General features: G+C 44.7%; 1 protein-coding gene across 5 annotated transcripts in view; it reads left to right on the top strand.

Annotated features, from left to right (window-relative positions):
- The window catches only part of SLC36A1 (solute carrier family 36 member 1), a 54,587-nt gene extending 36,474 nt beyond the window's left edge, over positions 1-18,113 (top strand). For all 5 annotated transcript variants that reach the window (XM_030927295.1, XM_030927297.1, XM_030927296.1 and 2 more), the window contains 3 exons: positions 2,592-2,758; positions 5,310-5,479; positions 13,695-18,113. In XM_030927295.1, the coding sequence (XP_030783155.1) occupies positions 2,592-2,758; positions 5,310-5,479; positions 13,695-13,966 (609 nt within the window). In that variant the 3' untranslated portion in view covers positions 13,967-18,113. The remainder of the gene's footprint in view (positions 1-2,591; positions 2,759-5,309; positions 5,480-13,694) is intronic.
- The last annotated feature ends 1,582 nt before the right edge of the window (positions 18,114-19,695 follow it).

Raw genomic sequence — 19,695 nt, 5'->3', positions numbered from 1 at the left:
CACACTTATCTCCTATGTGTGCAGTAAACAATAGTATATGGCAATCAGGAAGGCAAGGTCTAGAGTCAGACTGACTTGGGGGTAAGTCCTGGCTCTGCCATAGAGTAGCTGTGTGACCTTGAGCAAGGGCTTCACCTCTTTGAGCCTTCATTGTTTATTCCTGAAAAGTGAACTTAATGATTCATAGTTATTAGGATTAAATGAGATATGTGCAAAGTGCTTTGCACAGACCCTGACACATGGTAAATGTTTAATAGATTTTAACTTTATTAATATTATTTTATTATTGAATCAATAAATGTATGAATAATTTCTCTGCCCTACAACATTGGTTTGGTGTATTTTCTGCATGCAAAAAAGCAGGCTTCACTCTTGGCTCAGCATTCTGTGATTTCACCGAATGCTTTTCCTAAAGAGGAATCTACCCCTCAATTTTACCTAATTTGAATTTGATTTGTATTTTTCATAATAATGGTACAAAACTCTTCGCTGAAGAAAGTTATTCCTGGCCAAGGGCTCCACAAATGGGAAGAGCCTCCTCCTGGCATGGCACTTCTTTCTCTTTTTTGATTTCCCAGACACCTTATTTGCTTTTAAGAAAACCTAGAAGCTGTACACATTTTTTGTCAGAATCGTGAGAAATCACCCAAGTGGTGTTGATGGAATACGTTGAGGCTCTGACCTCATGGAGGAGGCTTTGGGAGTGATCACATGTAAATCACTGATCTGCTTGAGGTTTTATACCTTGCCCTGTGCTCTTTCTTGGGGCTTTTCATTGCCCATGAAGAGGATCTCACTTTAATTCAGAAACACAAATGGTTTCTTGCTGCTGGGGCAGAAGCCTGAGCGGGCCCGTATTTCAGCAGTGAGAAAGAGATCCCAAGAACTCAGGACTGGAAAGAAGAGGCCGAGAAAGTGTGGAAAGATGCCAAGAGGCCTTGGGTTCCTGGGCATCCTAAGGGACCTCGTGCTAAATTGTTAGTAGCTTTCCCTAACAGCACAGTGCAGAAATTGTTTGCTTGGTTTCATCACCACTTGTATATAAAGTTATTCTGTAAACATTATTTGTTTTCAAGATTTCTTTGTATTTCTACTTTTTTTTTTTTTTTTTTTTTGAGACGGAGTCTCGCTCTGTTGCCCAGGCTGGAGTGCAGTGGCCGGATCTCAGCTCACTGCAAGCTCCGCCTCTCGGGTTTACGCCATTCTCCCGCCTCAGCCTCCCGAGTAGCTGGGACTACAGGCGCCCGCCACCTTGCCCGGCTAGTTTTTTTTGTATTTTTTAGTAGAGACGGGGTTTCACTGTGTTAGCCAGGATGGTCTCGATCTCCTGACCTCGTGATCCGCCCGTCTCGGCCTCCCAAAGTGCTGGGATTACAGGCTTGAGCCACCGCGCCCGGCCTGTATTTCTACTTTTTTACAATAGAGAGAGAACACTGCTAGATTGACTCTTGGTTTTGGATCTAGAGCTTGTTCATTGCATCAGGGTAAAGTGCCAGGCTGCACACTGTGTATTCATCGTGTGCTCTGTGTTCATGCAACTGTCACAGGCCAGATAGGACATGGAGGAGATGGGCTCCCTGCCCTCTGGCTCTTTGTATTCTTGGTATGAAGAAAACTGACAGATACATTTAGAAGCTGTTTCTAATGGATGTGGATTAACTGAAGCTGGAGCAGGTGGTGGGGGACACTGGGAGCCCCTGGGAGCACTAGGCCTGCAGCAGGATGGTGTTGGTGTGTGCAGCACAGACCCATTGTGCTTCATGGCCGCAGGCGCTGCAGGAAAATAAGTGTAATAACAAGATCAAAGTTTGTGGCACGGCTAGACATTGCCCAGTGCTGCTCTTCCATATTAGCCGTGCCAGATCCAGTTGATGGCAGACCGTGAAGATCCTCACAGTCACACCATTTTCCCAATTCCTAAATAAACTCATTTTCATAGGGGCCTTTCCTTTGCCTTTACCACAGTTAAAGAATGTCCTCTGTTATGACGAAGGAGGCAGCAAAGGTCAGTGGTTTGTAATAGGAGTCTGGAAACTGGGCGTTGTTAAGTACCCATGTCTCGAGATCCTCTATGAAGTCATGCTGTCTTTCGCACTGCAGCTTCTATCACTTGGAGGTTTAACTTGTCGCTGCTCGTGCTTGCCCCTGTTGAGCTAGAGTGGCAGTTTCCCTGACCTATATTTTGCATTCTTTAGACAGGTTAGCAGGAAGCTGTGATCTCAGGTTAGATGCCAGGTGGGCATGATGTGGGAAGGCCTTCTGATTGCCATGTGGCCTCACTCACAGGGCAAGGGACATTCCCAGCCTGCAGGGATCCTGCAGCAGGAGAACAGAGCACTGTCCTGAGCCAGGAGTCCTGGGCTCGTGTCCTGCCCACCCTTACTTTTAGGACTTCCTGGCTAGGCAGTGGACTGCGGAGTCCCTTCTAGTTCCAAGAGCATAACGTCTGATGAAATAACTTTAAAGAGGAGATGTGCTTCTGGAGAATTCTGGGGATAAAAGAGTTACTTTTTTTCTGAGCATTTTTTTTTCTTGGCCATTAACTTTGCTTTTTTCTGCACTTTCTCTCCTCTCTCACTCCTCTCTCATAGGTTCTACCCCTGGAAAACAAAATGAAGGATCCTCGGAAGTTCCCACTCATCCTATACCTGGGCATGGTCATCGTCACCATCTTCTACATCAGTCTGGGGTGTCTGGGGTACCTGCAATTTGGAGCTAATATCCAAGGCAGCATAACCCTCAACCTGCCCAACTGCTGGTACGTCAGGGGAGGATGGAAACCTAGGAGCACTGGATATTTTTTAAAACTAATGGATCAGAGTGTGGATTTTTCCTCTTACTTATCTCTTAAACCAGCCCACTTCAATCTAGCCCACCGTCTTCTGCTACTGCCAGCCCTCACTGGCTGCCCTGGACTGCATTCTGTTTACGTTATTCATGTAGAGCCTTCTGCTGAAGCCAGTGGTGCTGATCAGCTGATGGATAAGCCATTTCTCCTTGGAATTCCTAAGCTCAAAAGGACCGAGTATCTAGTCCATTCACTGTAAACCATTCCAAATGGACAGGGAGATGGGAGGGCAAACCTGCATTTGGTTCCCAGCATCAGTTGTGCCTCTCCCTTGGTAGTCACAGGCTTGATATGCAGGTGGGAGCATCTCACTGTGGGCCGGGGATTGTTGGGAGTCCTTTCGTACCTCTCTTGCATTGATGAGTGTATTATAGGGAAATAGCCATATTGAAATGCTTCCTGAAAAGGTAGATGGTATCTCAGGGCATGTGCTGAGCAACCATCCTGTTTTGAAGATTAATCATCTCATGGTGGAGAGCAGCTGTTAGCAGACACTGAGAAGCTTGTTGAGTGCCCTGTGGATCAGAATCACCTTTCAGTCTAGGCTGGCTGATCTGCCTGGGTGTGCTTTTTATTTTGTTTTGTTTTGTTTTATTGTATTGTATTTTTTAAATCAGCAGCACTCAATATTTCCAGGGGCTTTCCCATTCAAGTACGAACCAGGCTTGACCCTGCTTAGCTTCCAAGATCAGATGAGATTGAGCACATTCAGAATGGTATGGCTATAGACCTGGATTCGCTTTTTATTTTTTAAAATTCTTTTTCAGTTGATTTTAACTCGTGAGGCATACTAATTATATATCTGTATGCAGTATGTGTGACATTTGGATACATATATACAATGTGTAATTATCAGCTCAGGGTAATTGGCATATCCATCTGGTGCCTACTTTTAAATTGCCAAACATTTCTGCCCTTCCAAGAAGGAAGAGGCAGGTAGTAGCTTGGTGTAACTGTGTCACTTTTCCCTGAAAGATAAATGAATCGGGAGCAACAGAAGCAGCCCACATGATCTGAAGCCATAGAGGAGCATCTGTCTTCTTTCCTAACACCCCAAACCCAGCTGCTGTAACTTTTCTGCCTCTATTTGGGTGTAATTTATTTGGCTATCCCTGCAGGTGTCACTCTCCTGAGTCCAGACTTCACAGCTCTCCAGAGGCTTTCGGGCTGCTTTGAGTTTAATGATAGAGCCACCAAATTGTTTCAAAGAGTTTTTATTATCTATTCGTGGAGCAAATATGACCTTTTACCAAACTCAGTCTTTACAAGGTTGTTCTCCTGCTTATAGCATAAGAACATCTTCTAGATTTTAAGTTCAACCACAGAGAAACTCAATGCACATATACACAGTCTGTATTAGCACATTTAAATAGATTTCCAACAAGGGAGAACAAATGTTTCTTGCTGCTTAACACATGAAGGTCTGGTTTGAAGTGGAGCTTTGCTTAGGGACAGAGACCTTTCCTTTTAATGACCACGTCAGATCTGTAAGTTGATCACAGACTTTTTTCCTACTCTGCAGTCAAGGCACTGAAGTGATAAAATAGGGATATCCCATGGTGAGTTAACGTCTTTTTTGGAAGCTACACCTGAAGCAGTAGTAGGAAGAGAGCCATAGTGGTATGGAAAGATGGAATTCTGCTCCGGCCTCTTGGTCCTGCAGTGTCTTCATCTAATTCTAGGGACACTTGACTCGGATGGGACAGATATAAATAGGCTTGTGACATTTTAATTGCATTTTTGTTTTTATTTTCGAAGGCATATACACCCATATACCCATGGCAAAGATTCAGATTTTCAAAAGGTACACAGAGAGCATTTAGTTTCCACCCCTCGCCCTCCACTCTAGTTCCCAGTTTCACAATTTCCCATTTCAGAGGCAATCATATTCCCAGTTTCTTTCTTTCTTTTTTTTTTTTTGAGATGCTTAATGTATGTAAGATTGTCATGTGGGGCGAGGGTATGTTTTTTTTCCCTCTTTTTTCTTTTTTAAGACAAATTGTAGCACTCTATAGATACTGTATTGCTTCGTGCTTTCTTCACTTAAAAAAAGTGATATAAAAGTGTCCCCATGATAGTGATATACTATATCACATGATAGAGTGATATATCATGGGGATAGTTTCATATCACACCTGGAGTTCTGCCTTATACTTTGTTAAAAGCTATATGGGGGCACCACGATTTGTCTAACCAGTTCCCACTGGTTAACATTTAAATTGTTTTCAGTCTTTCCTTCTTAAATAGTGCTGCAGTGAGATATTGTGAATATAAGCTTTTGTGTACATGCGCGAGGATATCTGCGAGCTAAATGTTTAGACATGAAATTGCTGGGTCCGAAGGACGTGGATTTGTAGCCTTGATAAGTGTCAACAAATCGCAATGGGACCATTTTGCACTCTTGCTGATGATGTATAAGTGTGCTGAGCAGGCTTGGAATGTCTCCTGTCTGTCTCGGCAGGTTGTACCAGTCCGTTAAGCTGCTGTACTCCATCGGGATCTTTTTCACCTACGCGCTCCAGTTCTACGTCCCGGCTGAGATCATCATCCCCTTCTTTGTGTCCCGAGCACCCGAGCACTGTGAGTTAGTGGTGGACCTGTTTGTGCGCACAGTGCTGGTCTGCCTAACGTGTGAGTAGAAGACAATAATTGCCTTGCTTGTTTTTCCCTAAAGGGCACCCAGTCTCCAGGGCTTGCGTGAGAAAAGACAGTACGTGTCTTTTGACACATACTGCCTATGTTTGTGAACAGAGAACCTGGCCCATGGCCTCGCTTTCAGAGTTGAGGCACCTCCAGATGGGGAAGTGAATTAATTACATTATGTACTCTAAAGAACATGGGAATGAGGACAGTGGTTTATTTATAGATAGGGTATGAAATGCTGTGGAGATGGTTATCATTCAGAGTAAAGACATACAACTGCTATCCCATATTAAATAAGGTAAAGGTCTGAAAGCCATTTAACCCGTATCTGTAATGAGTATAAGTTACTTTGATGAAGGGTACTTATTTGTTTTTTCGAATTGTTGTTTTTCCAGTGTGACAAGTTACTCCTTAGATTTCCTTTAGAGCCTGTACGATAGTATTCTACACATTTTTTAATGTCAGTCTTACTAAATATGTTTCAGAAAATTTCTAGTGATTAACCTAGGCATTTGATTGATCACTTGTGTTTTATTCTTCTTCTCTCAGCCCCGTTCCAAGGAGTGTAAGTTAAAAGACAGGATATCCTTCTGTTTGCTGTGGTTGAAAACTGGTGACATTTAGAAAATAAAAGTAAAATTTTTTTTTTGTAGCTTTTGTGAGTTGGTAGACTAGAGAACCCTGGAGCAAATTGGTCTATAATAGTGAACTTAAGTTTCTAAGAGATTTGCAATAGTTTTCCAAATGGAAATGCTTAAAGCATAGATTCCTCTTTTTGGTTCTATTTGTTTTTGTTTTTGTTTTTGTTTTTTTTTTTTTGAACAAGAACCTCTTTGCTTACATTGAGACTTCCCTGAGAATTTTCTTAAATTATTCAGTCTGAGCCTCTGTCTTTGGAATAAAAATAGATCCATATGATTTTTAAAATTCTAATTCGGGTTGAATGTTTTAAGGATGAAAGATGGGAATGTTGTCTAGCATTTGCTCTTAGTCATTCTTTCAGGCCCTCTCCTAGACCAGCCTATAGAAACAGCCCACGCAGCTGCTAATCCAGGGCCCAGGGCTGTTGAAAGCCAGCTGCTCTTCCCACAGTGACTGAAAAAGAAGGAACATGATGTATCCTGCTTTTCTAGTAGATTGCCTTAACGTGTACTGCTAAGATGGGATGTTTGGATTCCAGATTTTAATCCTATCTTGTGCCAGTAACTCCCCATGCTTTGATTCTAAGGTGTATATTTCCATCGTGGATGGAGTAGCTCTAAGTGCTGAGGAGACAGCTTTCACGTGTACCGTATTTATAATGTAAACTCTCAGGGCCCAATTCTTAAATCTAAAGGGCACTGGAAGAAAGAGTGTGGTTAGTTCAAATAATCTGCTTTTCTCCAAAGTGTTTCTTCCAGAAAAAGTAGGTCTCTCTAGGTAAAATGTGCCTTCCTGACTAAACAGCTTCTCCTCCCTGCCAATTGAACTGGGGCAGTGACAGGAGCCTGGCTCCTCTCCCTGCCCAGTTTTCCCCTCCAGCCTGACTCAGCCTCCCTGTAGCATATGTCACACTTCCTGCCAGGTTTATTTCTGCAGCACCCCACAGGAGACAGTAGTCTCTGATTCACAGACCTCATGTTATCCTTAGATGCCTCTTGGATTTTGCTTCACTTTTCCTGGCCCTGTCTGTGAGTCTCGTCTCCCTTCAACAGCACGATGCTCAGAAGACACGGCTGCTTTTGGTCTTCAAGTGTGTGCAGTTGTTTTTCCCTTCTGTGATCTGTTGTGACTTAGCATTGCATGTCATCCTGTTCAAAAAGGCAGCCCCCTTTATCTCTCAGAGCACTCACCTTCTTTGGAGACTTTGAAGTAATTGTGGGACTCTGTAGAGGCCTTTCATGGTAGCAGCAACTTAAATGTATTCATGCAAGTTCATTTTGTTCTTGCTTTTCTGTTCTTTCAGATCTTTCAGCACCATTGATTAGTGTGTGATTTTAGATCTTTAATTGATGTTTTTCATTTATACTCATACATTTTAACAGCAGCTTCTTTTTTTGCTGTTTCTGGTGTTTTCCTATCTTTTCCACAACTTTTCCTCCTCCTCTTCATCCTCCAAGGGGAACAGGAGGAATTTGGTGTAGTTTCATTTTTTTTTTTTTTTGCCTTCTTGGAATTCAGCTTTCTCCCCACTCTCCCCCATCCTCCAAAGATGACTATGGCTGATACGGACTTTGTGATGCTTAATTTCAAACTGTTGGAGAAAAAGGGGAGGAAAAACAAGTATTTCATAGAATAATGCTCATTTTGTTATGATTTCATATTGGACAGTATCTACTTCCAGCCCATATTTTTGGAAATGCTGACTTAGCAGGTCACCTTATGTCCAGACCTTGTGTGGAAGAGGCTGGCCCCACCTGGTGGAGTCTGGAGTTGTAGGATCAATGGTTTTTTAGATTTCTTTGGAGCAATAACCCATCCATCCTTCAGTGATTCATACTGATTCTCTGTGGCATTTGCCATGTGACACATTTTACTTCAGTTCGCTATGAAAATTTCAGAAACCTATTTCTGAAGATATAATTACATAAAATCGCATTATTCAAGAAGCCTGTTCAGACTGGAATGCAGAGCTGCAAAACATTCCAAGCAGTCAGATTTTTAGAGGATGAAGCTTCCAGGTCCAAGCAGAGTAGCTTCTTCGAACCTCTGGGCCTTTCACACTTTTTAGTCTTGCAGCTACAGTGAAGAAGAGCAGTATCATTCACTAGCTGTGTAACCCTGGCCCGCCTCCAGGAACCCTCGCAAGGCCTCAGGGTCCTCAACTGTAAGATAGGACGGGTGTCTGATCTCCAAGATTTCTCTGAACTCCAAAATTCTGTGATTCTGTACAGATGCTTGGCGCTTGATTTTAAGTTTCTACACAAATATTACTCTAAAAGAAAGTCAGTGTAAAAACATTTGGGAATAAAAGAAGAAATTCCAATATTCCACCAATTTAACAAAGTAATATATTTTTTGCATTGTATCTTCTGTGTCTTAATCCTCATGGGTTCATTGTAAAAATAGTTGCAATTGTAGTTTACATATGACTTTGTCTTTCACATTTTATTTAATTTTATATCACGAATATTCATATCTTTCACTAATATTTTCATGACCTCATGGTATTTCACTGTATTGGTGAATCATATTAACTAAGGTACTTCTTTAATGTTAGACATGGAGGTTGTTTCCTTTGCTTTCATATTTTTTAAATTTATACCCCCACTAAGTCAAATTTTGTATTCTGTCCAAGACTATTGTGAATTTTAAAGGCATATTTATAAACATTTAAAAGTAACATGGTAGGTTTTAAGAGCTTTGATCATAATAAAATAGCAAGAGCTCCCAGCACAAGAGCCGTAAATGGCGAGCATACTTCCTAAGTGTGTGTTCTTTTCAGTGCTTTGCTCTTGTCTTGTGCATAAGTCAGCTCTTTCTGATGCTGGTTCAAAACCACAGGCTTCAGAATCCAGTTCCTTCTGTGAACATGACTGTTGGCCTTATGTTGCTTCAGCAGTTTAAAAGATCATATTCTTTGTGTCTCTTCACCCGAAGGGAAGACGTTTTGTAATACTGTTGGAGCCCTCTTGACTAATCGTGTGGCCGAGCTGAGGTTGGCCTCTGTCCCCGCTTTGATACATACCACAGCTGAGCTGCTGCCGGGAAGTGTATAACTGAGTTTGTTATACATATGTCTTCCTCTTTGTCTGGGCTGGGGTCTTTTCGTGTGGGGGGGCGGTGCAGGGATTAGGGGAGAGTTGGGAGAGGGGTGTTCCTGACTGGCTGCTTCCTGAGATCTCTACCTTGTTGAGTTTCTCTTCGTAGGCACTTTAACTCACAGAACACATTTGGTGCCAGAAGGGGTTTTATTTGCCCCCACGTGTCTGAGTAGTCAATTGCTGCTTCTGGAGTTAAAGTCATTTTCCATGGTGGCAAAACAGATACCCGTGCTGTTGAACCCTGGGAGCTGCTGATACTGATTTGGTTTGGACATCCTTCTCTTCTTCCCACTTCATGTTAGTGGGAGGCTCGCTCTTGCCCTCTGCGGTGTCACGCTTTGTGTAGGGTTCAGTGGTGAGTATGTGGTTCAGCTAGGACACGAAGAGGGACTTCCCTTTGCAGCCATGTGATCTTGGCTTTAAGAGGAGAGAAATGTTCTTAAAATCTCTACTAAGGATATTTTTATTAGGCATATTTATCTTATATAGTGGTGAAAACAAGAACAAGTTTTTAGATTACTTATAAAATATCATGATGAAGCAGAAGATCTTTGTCCGATCAGAGGAAAAATTGTGATCCCAAGCTTCTGTATCTGTTTCCACTTAACTCTCGCCACAGAGTGGAGCATGTCTCTGACTCCACTTAACTGTCATGAAGTGCCCATATGTCCTGCTAGGTCAGTATGGGAGAGGGTGGGGAGATGACAGACTCTCAGGGCTGGGAGAGGCTCTGATTTGTCTCCTGCCAGGGACTCATTTTCTCTGATAATAAAGGCCTCCTGTCTCTTGAGCAGACTTCAGCATTTGTGGAGATGCTTGTGTGGCTGGGACTGAAGGAATAACTCACATTTCCTTTATTCATACGAAACCAAGTGGCTTAGAAGCTCCCTTTTGGGCAAGCCATGTGTTCCAGGAAAGGAGCCCCATCACTTCGCTGTGCCACCTTCAGGCAGGATGTGGTGCTTCCCAGTTGTCAGTGAGGTGAGGAACATATCCCAGAACACAGTCCTAAGTGACTAACACTGGAATGTATAGTCCTTAGAATTTCAGAGTTGGGCGAGACTTCAGACATCACCCAGTTACCATATTTCACAGGTAAATGAATGAACTGAGGCTCAGAATAGTAAGCTGATTTGCCCTGTGCCACTCAGCTTGTTATGGAGCAGGGACTAGTGATAATACTGAAATATTTATTATTGGTTTTTAGAGCTCTAATTTCTTTACATGAGTGATATCATTTGACCATCCTGTTTAGTAGTTGGGGAAATGAGTCTCAAAGAGTTTAAGTAACTAGCCACTGAGTGGTAGAGCTGAGGTTGAAGCCTGGGCATTCCAAATCCACAGCCTACACTCATTCCTATACCACCCTCTCCCTGGGGCTCAGTTCTCCCGATTGTTTCCTCAGTGCAGTTTCCACCCCACGGTAACACCTGGCGCCATCACTGCGAGGGTGACATTAGGCAGGAAGACGCAGAGCCCACAGAGAGCAAGTGTCTTGGTGTCGGTACCACAGTAGACCAGCTCTTTTGTTGAGCGTCAGATGACCTATGATGAGAATGCTGTTTTGTCATCAGCCTACAATTTTACCTCTAATTTTCTCCATATTCAACCCTCAAGGTTTGGGAGATGTCACCAACTCTATTTAGAAGCAGCGAAGGGCTGAAAACATACTATTTTTGAGTTGCAGGGAAATTAAAAGCCTAAACTTTTTGCACACTTCTCAAAGCCTTGAGATCAGTGAAGATGTTAATGAGAATTGCCGTTATGGTTGATTAATAGAAGAAGGAAAGATGAAGAACTGATCCAGAGTATATAACACTGTGGCAGAGGTGGATCTGAGACTCAATATCCTTGTGCCCCTTTGCTGTCAGGCTTTGAATCCCTTGTCCAATTCCACTTGACAAAGCAGAAAGAGGTCAGGGCTGATCGTGTGCTGGATTCTCCACCACGCCCCATGGTGCGTCCCTGGGAAAGCTAGCCTGGGTATCTGCCTCCCATTTCCTCACAGACAAGATCCTGCCACTGATCCGCCAGACTCCCTGTCTCCTCTCCCTCTGCATTTCCTTGACCATCAGGTCTGTGAGGTTATGGCCCAGGGGCTTGAGGTCCTGGATCCTGGTCCCAGCTCTATTGCTTCCTGTCGTTTACACCCTCTGGGCCTCTCTTTCCATAGGACTGTAGTAATTTTATGGAGTTACATACCTGTGAAACAGAGGCAGATTCACCTCCACTAGTGAGTGCTTAGCAGTGCTGTCTGCTGGGTATCACTAGACATTCTGCAGTGATGGAAATGTCCTATGTGAGCCACTAGGCACCAGTGGTAGTTGAGACTTTGAAATGTGGCTAGTGTGAATAAAGAACAGGATTGATTTCATTTTAATTCATTTCAGTGTAAATAGCCATCCATTGCTAGTGGCTACTGTGTTGGACAGCACAGCTCCAGGGTAGGTGTGAGGCAGGAGGCATGAATCCACTCTTTCCTTGGTGTGTTAGTCCATTTGCATTGTTATAAAGAAGCACGTGAGACTGGGTAATTTATACAGAAAAGAGGTTTATTTTGGCTCATGGCTCTGCAGGCTGTACAGGAAGTGTGATGCCAGCATCTGCTTCTGGTGAGGGCCTCAGGAAGCTTCTAATCATGGCAGAAGGCAAAGGGGGAGCAGGCCTCACATGGCAAGACAGGGAGCAAGGAGAAGGGAGGTACCAGGCTCTTTTAAACAACAGCTCTCTTGGGGAGGGCACCAAGTCATTCATGAGGGATTTGCCCCCATGACTCTTCCCACCAGGCCCCACCTCCGACATTGGGGATCATATTTCAACATGAAATTTGGAGGGGACAAATATCCAAACTATATTACCTGGTAAGTCCTGGTTCCCACATGTCTCTCATCTTACTGCAGGGAGTGCTATTCTATGTTGTTTGTTTTTATGGCTCCTCAAAAATCAACTTCAGACATTTCAGTTTAAAGTGTTTCTTACAAAATCTGGTCTCGAAATGCAATCCAATCCTTTCTTCTGGTGCTCATCCAAAGAAGCAGTGATCGATGTAGACATTGGCTGCCTTGGACTCAGACGTCCTGGCAATCTCACCAGTGTGATGCCTTCTTAGAGTGACTTGACTACATTTTTGCCTTACAAAATGAACTTAGAAGCAAACCTCTCATATAAAAGGTAACCCTCTTGTAGGAATCAGTGAGGTAGTAGATAAGCTCTGGATGTCTGTATCAAGGCTGGGAGCATCCAGCTGTAGCCCAGCAGTGGGAGAGACAATCTGTGAAACTGTGTTTGATTACTGACAGGTTAGCAACTAACAGGAAGTCATGCACTGTGGCAGGATGCACTTTTCATGGCCAAAAAGATGAATACTAATGACGATAACGTTAACATGTAAGACATCCCTACTGTACACCAGGCCTTTTGTGAAGCACCTGCATAACCTCATTAGACCATCATGACATCTCTATGATATAGGAGCAGTTAATATCCCCATTTTGCCAACAAGAAAACGGGAATAGAGAGCTACCATACCTTCCCCAGTGTCATTCAGCTAATTAGAAGCAGAGCCAAGATCTGAACACAAGAACCTAGTTCCAGAGCCCACAACCCTCAATAAAGCTGTGAAACACTGGCCTTTGCCTGCCTGGTGGAAAGATCAGTGAGATGGGAAGCATGGGGTCAGTGGGCACTAGGATAGGTGTATTCGGTGAAGCCTCCTCCTGCTTCCAGCACTGTCTGGCAGTGTTGGCAATGGCTGGTATGGCACGGAAGCTGATGGCACCTTCTGCGGCAGTGCACCATTGGTCTCTTGTCAGTTCCTCCTTCCTCGCTCACCCGTGACTGAGTTTCAGATGTGAGAGGCAGTGGGTGTCCTGACACAGAGATATGGTTATTGTGTGGGACTTCGCCAGGGGTCAGCCTGCAGATAGAACTGCTTTTTTTCACCTGTATGAAAATGCTCTGTGAAATGTGGTTTTATCACGGTGTCTTTCCAGAAAGAGGGGTTTCTTTTCCTATTTGGTTTCTTGTCAGTCAAGTAGAAATGTTTGTGTTGGAGTCTCCCTGAGTGGTAAGAAAATGAGCAGCTGCTCAGAAATGTCCACCTCCTTTTCTGCCCCCTACCCTCCCTCCTTTGGTAGAAACCAGATTGCCCTGAAATGTAATTTGGTTCCTTTTGTGCAGAAAGATGGAAGTCATGCGCTGTAGCAGGAAAAGCTGAAAGCCCAGGACCTGGAGCCAGAAGATCCAGGTTCCAGTCCCAGTTCTGCTGACCTTGCAGGGGGACGCCAGTTCTTCCACGTTTCTGGGCATCTGTTTCACAGAGATTGAACTGGATAATGTCTGCGTTTTCTTAGAGCTCTCTATCCTAGAACACGGACAGATGCTGAATTTGCTCAACAGTAGGGAGACAGACCTGTCCCAGCTCTGGGCATCTTAAACAGGCATGTCCTCTCTTTCTGCAGGCATCTTGGCCATCCTCATCCCCCGCCTGGACCTGGTCATCTCCCTGGTGGGCTCCGTGAGCAGCAGCGCCCTGGCCCTCATCATCCCACCGCTCCTGGAGGTCACCACCTTCTACTCAGAGGGCATGAGCCCCCTCACCATCTTCAAGGACGCCCTGATCAGCGTCCTGGGCTTCGTGGGCTTTGTGGTGGGGACCTATGAGGCCCTCTATGAGCTGATCCAGCCAAGCAATGCTCCCATCTTCATCAATTCCACCCGTGCCTTCATATAGGGATCTGGGTTCGTCTCTGCAGCTGTCTACCCCTGCCTCGTGTGTCCCCCGTTACCTGTCCCCAGAGCCTCAGGTATGGTCCAGGCTCTGAGGAAAATCAGGGTTGCTGTGTGGGAACCCCTCTGCCTGGCTCCTGGATACCCCGGGCCAGGTAACCTGAGGGCAGGGGAGAAGTGGGGTGGCAGACATGCAGAAGTGCCACTAGTGACAGGGCCGCCATCGGTCACTTGTACCTATTTACACCCAGAACTTTCCAGCTCCCCCTCATCATGCCTCCTCCTTCCTCCCCCGCTGCTGGTGCGCCTCACCCAATTCATTCTTACTGCACAGTTCACTTTATTTAACAATTTTAGTGTCCCCCACCTCATGTGTTCACCTTTTCTGGTCTAGGCATAGATTAAATAACTGGGAACTCCCCCTCTTTATAAAGCTGGGCTTCTTTCTCATCTCTCTCCCAAATGTTGTATCTCAGTATTCTTCCTACTCGAGTCTCCAGGGGGTGGCTGGACCTACCTGGTCGTTTGAAACAGGCCCCCCAAACTGGAGTTTTTAATCTTGACTCTCTGGCTTGCTGTGCCCCTTAAGGCAATGCTTCTCTTCCGCGGATTCCTTAGGATGGGTCACAGTACTGTATTCTTAGTTGCTTTAGCTCTTAAAACATAGGAAGTGTTGCCTAAACTGAAAATATTTATCTTTTATTTAAAATCAGATTTTTGTTTTTAGACTGTCTCTAGATCTGGGGCTATTACGAATTACTTCTTCTTCAGTAAACTTTGACTCAACTTCTCCTGCTGAAAAGAAGCCTTGCTCCAGGAGATGTCTGCTGGGGTCCTCGGCACTCTTGGCTGAGGACTCAAAGGTTTTAATCAGGATCATCTAAAAATGTACCTCGGTGAGGAGGCACAGATTTTGCCTCCTGTTGACCAGCCTGGTTTCATACTGAAAAGACATTGAAGGACTGCAGAAGTGTGTGGGTGCACTGGGCTGAGGGAAGGGTGGCTGAAAGGCGTATAAAATGGGGCTGTGTGCGTGCAGGCCCATGTTTCAGCCTCAGCACATGCCAGGTGAAAGGATCAGCAATGCTCAGTTGCCATCGTGCCGGGACGACACCCGCTCTATTGCCATGGATGAGTAGCTGAGGTCAGTGTGCACAGAGAGTTTGAAATTAAGTTCAGTAGACTTTACAGCAACTGGTCTGACACTACGCGTGGTGCTTGGTTGTTTACAATCAGTGGGGAATAGGGCAGAACCAGTGCCCGGCCCCACACTGCCTCTGTGTCTTGGACTTTGAAAGGAACCACTGAACACTAATTATGAGCCCTGTCTTTCCCCCAGAATGCCTCCCTGGGTTTCGCAAACAGCCTTGAGGTTGGCCCTCCTCAAGGTCAGCCTTCAGATTTGGGAGCAAACTTCAGAGAAGGCAGAGGAAGATACATTGCCTTGCTGTGGGCTGCCTCGTCTTTCCTCTTGGTGTACGAAGTATTTCAGAAGGCCATTGATGAATTTCCCCTCTTTAGCTGTGTGTGTGTGCACATGTGTGTGTGCATGGTGTGTGTGTGCACATGTGTGTGTGCACAGTGTGTGTGTATGTGTTCCTGTGTAAGTAACAGACCCGACTCCTTGTCTCCTCTGTTCCGTCACCAGGCTTTTACTTCACTGCAGATACAGTTCACTCTGAAAGTTGGTTGAAGGAGAGCAGCAAAAATGTATCAGGGATTTTGCTTCTGTGTTTCACCCAAAGCTCATAAGGGCTGTGACCCAGCCACATGGCCCCAGTTTTTTCTGTCTCTTCTGTTCCAAAGCCAGGAGAGCTGACTTCCAGGTGAAGGGATGGGAAAAGTGGACTCTTACTGTAGTGACTCCCCACCTACCTAATAATTTGTTAACTTAGGAACATGCCGTCATTGTTGACTTGTTCTTCCTTAGGAGAAGGACGCTTTTCACCACCCTTTCTGTTCTATGGTGGACTCTTAACAGGTGCTATGTGACCACGAATCTAGCTGGGAGTAGCAGAGGCCCTGTCTTCTGAAGTCTCAGGCTTAGAAGTTACCAAAGTGGGCTCGGAAACTGTCATCTCCTGGTTCCAAGTTTGGGCTCTGGCAGCCCAGCCACTATCTTAGCTGTCTTCCCCAGCGGTGCTAAGAGTGGTCTCAGTGAGAAGGTAGAGGCCAACTAGAGGGCCAGACCTGTGTCCTGCCCATGTCCTCCTTGGTGGATGTTTCTGTTTACTCAGAGCTGCTAGAGGCCATCCTGCCCAGCCGAGTTCTGAGATTGGGACTGTGATGTTGGCACCTGAGGACTGGATGGGAGAATACTGGGAGTCCCCCAGCTCTTAGCAAGATGCAGGCTATTGCTGCCTGACTGTGAGAACACGGTATGTAGGAGAGTTGGCTGTAGCTTTAGGATTTCTGGAAGCCAGTTTGGCATTGCCTGTTTGATCTCTGGCTTGTGTTCCTGCTACACTTACAGACTGATTGCGTGGCTCCTCCAAAAGACCCAGGAAGGGCAGCTCCAGCTGGTGGGCCTTCCTGGCTATGCAGGTGCACAGCTGTTAGGCATCAAGCAAAGGGTCAGCCAGTCAGTAGTAGTGGGAGGAAGCCCTTCTTCCTCTTATGCAAGCAGCTCTCAGCCAGCCCAGAATCTCTTATGCAGCCCAAAGGGCTTCTTGAAGCAGAGAAGCCTCCCTGGTGTCCTCCCACCATAAGTAGAAATACGATCACAGAGCAACAGAGCAAAGGCTTTCAGGAGTGTGAGGCTGCATCTGCTGGAGCAAAGGGGAGCCGTGGGCTTTCCCAGCCAGATACTCTTGAGCTTTGTGACTCTGCTCCTGTCACTCCAATTTCCCCGAGTCAGAGGTAGCTTTCTCAGAGCCCCTTGGTGGTTCTCTCCTCCAAATGCTGCTGTTGGGAGCAGGCTTCCAGCTCTCAGTGGGCAGTGCACCTCCTGCTAAATGCAGACACTTGCTGGGAAGAGTGTGAGCTGGCATCTTCTGTTCACTCTGCCTAGCAGTTGTCACCATTCAGAAGTGGCATTATTTATGTTGTGCTGCTGTCCAGCTGCTATGATCCCTTCATCTGCACAAGCCCTGGCGAGATATGTGTGAATGTGTGTCATTTCACTTCAGCCGCCCTCTTCCATCTCTCCTCTGCAGCCAGATTCATTGGCTGATGCTCACTGCTCACTGTCTATCCCCAGGAAATTTATAGTTTTATCAATAGTCTTAAAGTGTTGATCCTAAACAAGTGCATTTGAAAAATCATGTTTCTTCTCTCTCATCTTACTTTTCTCTTCTCAGATTTCTCCCTTCCTAGAACATTATCTCTGTTTAGCACGAATGTTCACCTCATATTTTTCAGAAGTGCAAAAATCTCAATTTATGTCTGTTTACAGCTCTCTCTCCTCACTGCTCACAGCAAGGGTTTCTGTATCAGTGAATTTTATTTTGTAGCTGCTGAGATGTTAAGGCAAGCTTCAGCATCTGCCCCCACGGGGTCCACAATGCTGCTTCCTCAATGCTGCTTCCTCAAAGAGAAAACACACAGTCCAAGTGGCAGGACTTGAGGCTGGCTTCCAGTCTGCCTTAGAAGTTAATTTTCCAAAGTACATTACAAATCTCTGAGTCCATTAGGGGAAAAGGAAGGGGTGTGGTTTGTCTTTGAAATTACGGTTAATACTTTTAGACAGTAAGTCCGACTGGTTGTTGCCCCGACAATATCAGCCTGTAACATTTCTTCTCTTTCCTTTGTGCCACTGAATCGTTCCCTGGCCAGAGGACATAAATGGTCCTGATAGGAGGTTATCAGAGTGAGGAAGGTAGGAGATATAGGTGCAGGGTGCCTGTCATTCACTGTGTTATTTGGTTTAAATCAAAGTGATTCTGGGGAAGCTATGTTCTTTCAGTGGATAATAAAATTGGTAACTCTATTGTAAAACATGTCAATGGTGTGTGAAGAAAATCAACCAATCCATAGGTGTTGCTAACTAGACAGTACTGTGTATGTTACTTGCCTGCGTGGATGTGCACTTCCAGCATGGTATGTGTAGCGATGTGGATCATGCCAGAGTTCATAGATTCTGTTTGGGGGTTTGCACATGGATCATATGTTAAGCTTTTTCTTTTCAATAAATGAATTTTATTTTTTGTTTTTGAGAGGTTGCTGTGTCTTTTTTTTTTTCCTTTTTATATCACTCAGATCCCTTGACTAGATACTGGGTTAGATGTTTCTGGTTTATGCCACAGAGTTCATATGAGAGTGGCACAAGCAGTAGACCCTTCCATGGAATTAAGAGTTGCCCAAGAAGAAAGGGACCAGGAATTTTTTTTATTTTTTTCTGTTAGACAATCCTCCCCTCCCTAACCCTCCTTCCGCTTCTCTCGAAGATTTGAGTAAGAATTTTCAGCCCTCTCCTTGCATAGCAGATGAGCCCACATGATAGGTGTGATGGCCAGTTTTATATGTGTCAACTTAAAATTCAGTCAAACACTAATCCAGGTGTTGCTGCGAAGGTGTTTTGTAAATGTGGTTAACATCTATAATTAGTTGCCTTTAAAAGAGGTTTTCTCAGTATTGTGGGTGGGCCACATTCAATCAGTGTAAAGGCCTTTAGAGCAAAGCTGAGGTTTCCTTGGAGAAGAAATTCTGCCTCCAGACTGCAGCATCAACTCCTACGGGCCTGCCCTATGACTCGCAGACTTGCCGGCTCACACAGTCATGGGAGCTAGTTCCTTGATCTCTCTCTCAGTCTCTCTATGTGTATTTATATTCATATATGTGTATGTATATATGTGTGTGTATATATATATATCTCCTACTGGCTTTGTTTCTCTGAAGAAATCTGACACAATAGGTAACACTTAATTTTCTTGAAATGTGGAGATTTCAGGACAGGACAATGGAAGAGATGACACCCCTTCCCTTCTCTTTTTGTCACTGAGTGGGAAAACACACTTAAGGCTTAAAATGTTTATTCTCAATACATTGACTCCCCCCCCCCCAAAAAAAATTACTTGGAATTTGTTCCCACCAGCAAGCATGCAATCAGTTCTGCAGCAAACACTAGCCAGGTGTGCTCCAATTCAATTCTGACACCAACTGCCTGGAGATGGCATCAGATCCCACAGGATGAGGGCTCAGTCCCCAAGAGTGACACCCCTCATCACCACCACCACTTCCAGTGCCAATTGCAAGTACCAGGTTGTTTACCTGTGCTTCTGACTGGCTAAAAATTGTAAATCAGGGTTCCCACGACTCTGTTTTGGGGTTTGATTAATTTGCTAGAGTAGCTCATAGAACTCAGGGAAATACTTACTTGTATAAGTTTAAAAACAGAGCCTTCAAGGAACACTCTTAAAAGTATAATATTTTGCCAAGAGAGGAAGGCGAGCATGTAGTCTATTTTCATTGTCATTATCATTTCTGGAACAGGAAGGTCAAAGAGATTTAGCAGCTATACCAAGCTGCCCACCAGTAGGTAGCAGCATTGGGATACACACGCAAGTCTTCTGGTTCCAGAACCTGAGTGCTTCCCAAGGCGCTGGCTGCCTGTCTTTGTTGCAACCTCAAAAGGGAGGTTTGCCTTGAGGAATTGTCATGAGGGTTAGAGAGAAGGTTGTAAAGTGCCATATGTCATAATCACAAAGGACTTATTAAACATTTTCTGAAATATTTGCTGACTTGTAGAAAACCAGAACTCCAAAGTACTTCTGCTTGTTGTTCTGGCTGGCTGTC

This window comes from Rhinopithecus roxellana, chromosome 3 (assembly GCF_007565055.1).
Source record: "Rhinopithecus roxellana isolate Shanxi Qingling chromosome 3, ASM756505v1, whole genome shotgun sequence".
NCBI classification, from domain to species: Eukaryota; Metazoa; Chordata; class Mammalia; order Primates; family Cercopithecidae; genus Rhinopithecus; species Rhinopithecus roxellana.
Note: the sequence above shows the minus strand (reverse complement) of the source record. Positions and strands in the feature narration are given on the sequence as shown.